This window comes from Lactuca serriola, chromosome 9 (assembly GCF_051521515.1).
Source record: "Lactuca serriola cultivar US96UC23 chromosome 9, Lser_US96UC23_V15, whole genome shotgun sequence".
Taxonomy (NCBI): Eukaryota; Viridiplantae; Streptophyta; class Magnoliopsida; order Asterales; family Asteraceae; genus Lactuca; species Lactuca serriola.
The window spans coordinates 191,456,287-191,460,657 of record NC_136416.1 but is presented as its reverse complement, the minus strand read 5'-3'; the positions used below and the strand labels follow the sequence as shown (position 1 = coordinate 191,460,657).

At 32.0% G+C, this 4,371-nt stretch overlaps 1 protein-coding gene across 1 annotated transcript; it reads left to right on the top strand.

Annotated features, from left to right (window-relative positions):
• The first annotated feature begins 619 nt into the window (after positions 1–619).
• Positions 620–3,570, top strand: LOC145073931 (WRKY transcription factor 6-like). Its single transcript, XM_079020400.1, has 4 exons — positions 620–1,010; positions 1,274–1,822; positions 2,128–2,241; positions 2,716–3,570. Exons 1-4 carry the CDS (start codon positions 804–806, stop codon positions 3,385–3,387), a joined length of 1,542 nt encoding a protein of 513 aa, XP_078876526.1. The 5' UTR covers positions 620–803; the 3' UTR covers positions 3,388–3,570.
• The last annotated feature ends 801 nt before the right edge of the window (positions 3,571–4,371 follow it).

Here is a 4,371-nt window from a genome sequence, read left to right as displayed (position 1 = left end):
TTGAAAACCTTAAAAACAGACTTTTTTTTAATATAATTCTGTTTCAAAAAACTTTAATAATTTTAGGAACAAGAATTATTTTGAAATTCTAGAAGATTTTGAAATTTGAAATATATGTTTATTAAATAAATATTGTGTAAATGAGCAATTTAAAAACTTTTAGTAATATGTAACCCACTATAGTTGAAAACTGATTTTAGTAATATGTAACCCACTATAGTTGAAAATTGATTGTTATTTTCTGATATTATAAGAATGATAATTATTTGTTAAATTTCCATAATAAAACTATTATGTTTATGATTAATTGATTATCCTTAAGTATAGATTAGTTGGTTTATAATTCAATTTTTATTAAAAATATTAAATTTATATTTTTTTAATATTAAGTTTAAATATTATTTCGTAAATATAAACTGAATAAAATTAATATTTACTTATAAAAGTAATAATATTATAATTATAATATATTGATGCAAACATAAATACATTAAAATCAAAATTTGAAAAGTAAATACACAAAAAAACAAAATCAAATCCCATGACTTTCTTAAATAAAAATCTAGAAAATGGAAACACTCAGATTCACCATATTTTTGTTTTTAGTCAGGAGTCATAACCTGATATCCATTTTTGTTGCCGAGTCCACTGCTCATTCGAAGACTCCATTTTCTCTCTCCTTCCTCTTCAATCTTCATATCTTCATAAATGGCCAAGTGGACTCTCCTTTGATTCAGATCTCATCACTCTGTTAATTCCACGCTCTCAGACACACGAAAAACTCCGATATTCAACAATCGTAAATGGACGCCGAAGCAGACTCCGCCGGAAACACCACCGCTTCTTCTTCTCATTCACCTACCACCATTCAATTTCCAGTCAACCTCACCGGAACTGCGTCTGATGATCAGAATAAACAGATGATGGATTTCTTTGCCGATAGAAAGGATGTAGATGAACAGTCAAAGTTCGACTGTGATACTTCCGATCATCTTCATCGTAATATCAACGTAAGTTTACGATTTTAGTATCTCATCTTTGTTACTCGTAATCAGACCGTTTTATCAAAACATGAATGAGTATATATAGATTTTAACATTAATTCAGAATGAATCCGATTAATCCGTGTTGATTTTGACATTCACAGATCTGTTTTTGTTTTTGAAGTAGGAATCATATGCAATGATTAGTTGATTAGGACTTAGGAGTAGTGTTCCTTCTTCAAAATTTTCTGGTTTTGCTATTTAATTGAATCGAATTGTGAACTATACAGACTGGTTTGCATCTTCTTACTCGAAGCACAAGCAACGATCATTCCGTTTCCGATGATGGAATGTCTCTGACTAATTCTAAACGAACTAAGAACGAGGTGATACATCATTACATACAACAACTAGAAGAAGAGAAAAGCGAGAATCAACGATTAAAACAAGAGTTGAATCAAGCAAATCTGAATTACAATACACTCCTGACGAAGGTGATTCGACAAAAACAAGAAAAAAATCTCGATGAATATCGTAAACCTAACATTGACGGAGGAGGAGGAGGAGAGATCCCGTTTATTGGTTTAGCAGATCCAACAACGGTGGAAACTGATGAGAATTCCCGATCGTCCTCCGATGAACTTCATCGAAAGTCGATCAATAATATCATCGGTAAAGATCAGAGAGAAGAGAGCCCTGAGCAGGCTTTGATTTGTTCAAACAAGGTCATGAGATTGAATGATTTGAAGAATGATGGCGATTGCAATATCGATCAAGCTACTGAAGCAACCATTCGAAAAGCTAGGGTTTCTGTTCGTGCTCGATCCGAAGCTCCCATGGTACGTACGTATATAGTACTTTTTAGACTACATATACATGAACACCATCAAAAATAGTAGTGGACTATATCATCATTGAAAACGTTGACTCTCTCATGTTGGTTTTTTTTATTAACAAAATCAGTACAAGTTGTTTTTCACCTAAATTATCCGTTGGTTGAAATATTTCTATCAAAGTGTCTATATCTACGTTCCTGTTAATCACTATCCTAATATGTTTTTACAACATATAATTAATGCAAAATAGTTTGAAAATCAAATTCTACATCATTGTTATTTGCTTATTATTATTATTATTTTTATAGATTACAGATGGATGTCAATGGAGAAAATATGGGCAAAAAATGGCGAAAGGAAATCCATGTCCTCGAGCATATTATCGGTGCACCATGGCTGTTGGTTGCCCCGTTAGAAAACAAGTAAGATTCTCTTGTGTTATTTATTTAATACTTCTATAAATTAGTTAGTTAATGTTGAAATGGTAAAACTAGTTAAAAAATTAAAAACCAAAAGTTAAAAAAAAAAATAGTTTTTGGATTCAATTTTTTTTTTGTTTAAAATAAAAACTAAAACCTTTGGTGCCAAGCAAAACTTTTTTTTTTTTTTCTTTTTGAATTTATTTTATAAAGCTAAAAGCTTAAAAAATTCTCTAATAAAAAACCGTAACTTATTGAAAATGATAATTAATTTACTTTTTTTTTTTTTTTTTTTTTTTTTTTAACTATTTTTTTACTATTTTAACGTTATTTGAAAGGCATATACCAATTTAAATTTTGCATGTTTTTTTTAGGATAGAAAAAACTAAATAATATAATAATAAAAAAACAATTTTACTTCATAACTTAAAAAATTTCTTAGGAAAAATTAGTTAAATTCATAAAGTGTTTGAACAGGTACAAAGATGTGCAGAAGATAGAACAATTCTGATCACCACCTACGAAGGCAACCACAACCACCCTTTGCCACCGGCGGCCATGGCGATGTCCTCCACCACTTCTTCCGCCGCCAGAATGCTCCTCTCAGGATCCATGCCCAGCTCCGACGGTATCATAAATCCCAATTTTTTAGCAAGAACTCTCCTCCCGTGCTCCTCAAACATTGCCACCATCTCCGCCTCCGCCCCGTTCCCCACCGTCACATTAGACCTCACTCAATCTCCGCCGCTGGGTCAACAACAGAACTTCGCCGGTCAAAATGGTGCTTTACTGCCCCAGATATTTGGGCAGGGTTTATACAACCAGTCGAAATTTTCAGGGCTTCAACTGTCACAGGATACGGCGGCCGGAATCATCTCGCAAATTGGGGATCTGTCTTCATTGCAGTTGCACAACCAAGAACCGTCGCACACCGCTTTGGCTGACACCGTCACTGCCCTCGCCACTAATCCAAACTTTACTGCTGCTTTAGCGGTGGCGATTTCGTCGATTATCGGTGGCGGCGGTGGTAGCGACGGCGGTTCTCATCTAAACACCGCTGTAAACACCACAACCACATACAACAACAATAATGGCAGCGTCGCTACTAGGAACAATAAAGATAGCAATTCTTGTTTCCGAGGAAATTAATAATTTTTTTATTCATTTTAGTTATTCTTTTATACACACTTTTTTTTTCTCTCGATTTTCCCTTCTTTCTTTGGTATTTTAAGAAGTTGTTAGGTGCATGATAGTCGATAGATAGGTTCTTTTGTTTTAAAGTTTTCCTTTTTGGTTTGAATAATGTAAGAGAAATTTGAGTTTTTATATTTATCATATTACAAATGTGACTGTTTTTCTTTCTTTGATAATTTTTTTAGGGATACCGAGCAAACAGATGTTTTAAAAACCGGCAGGTTGAACCGGTTGGATCGGGAATCAGGAGAGGAAATGATTCAATTATCACTGGTTTTATGTTGATTTTTGAACCAACAGGTTTTTAGAAAAATCTGGTTGAACCGGTCAAAATAAACTGGTTAAACCGAATAAAAATATATGAAAAAAAACCATTTACACAATAAATTTTGGTGATTTTTTTTTTCAAATCAATTTATTTTTCTTTAAATAAAAACATATTATAAATATTATAAAGTTTTTTGATGTGTTTATATTCATCTAAAACAATGTTTTGTTTCGGTATTATATATATATATATTTGACGTATATAAATTGATATAAAACACAAAAACTTATGGTTATGTGTTATTTTAATTTATTTGAATTTATCTACAAGTTATTTTTATGTTTATTTTTAATGTTTGAACTTGTAAACATCAAATTCATGATTTATATATGTATGTATGTGTAGGAAAATAGGAGAAAATAGGAAAAAATATGAAAAATATTGAAACCGGTTGACCTGGCTGTCCAACCGATTAAACCGGTTGAACTGAGAACCGGTCACTATATCAGTTCAACTAAAAAACTAGTTTTTAAAACATTGGAGCAAACCATCCTTAATTATACTTATGAACTGACAACCCTTCGATATTGATCATCTCATTATTTGGTGTAGATGTCAATCGTCTCCATGGTTTGTACTTGTTCTTATCACCATCAAATCTCTCTTTATAG

Coding starts and splice junctions, on each gene's coding strand:
- LOC145073931 (XM_079020400.1), top strand. CDS start 804: ATGGACGCCGAAGCAGACTCCGCCGGAAACACCACCGCTTCTTCTTCT. Junction 1,011..1,273: donor ATCTTCATCGTAATATCAAC/GTAAGTTTACGA, acceptor TGAACTATACAG/ACTGGTTTGCATCTTCTTAC. Junction 2,242..2,715: donor GTTGCCCCGTTAGAAAACAA/GTAAGATTCTCT, acceptor GTGTTTGAACAG/GTACAAAGATGTGCAGAAGA.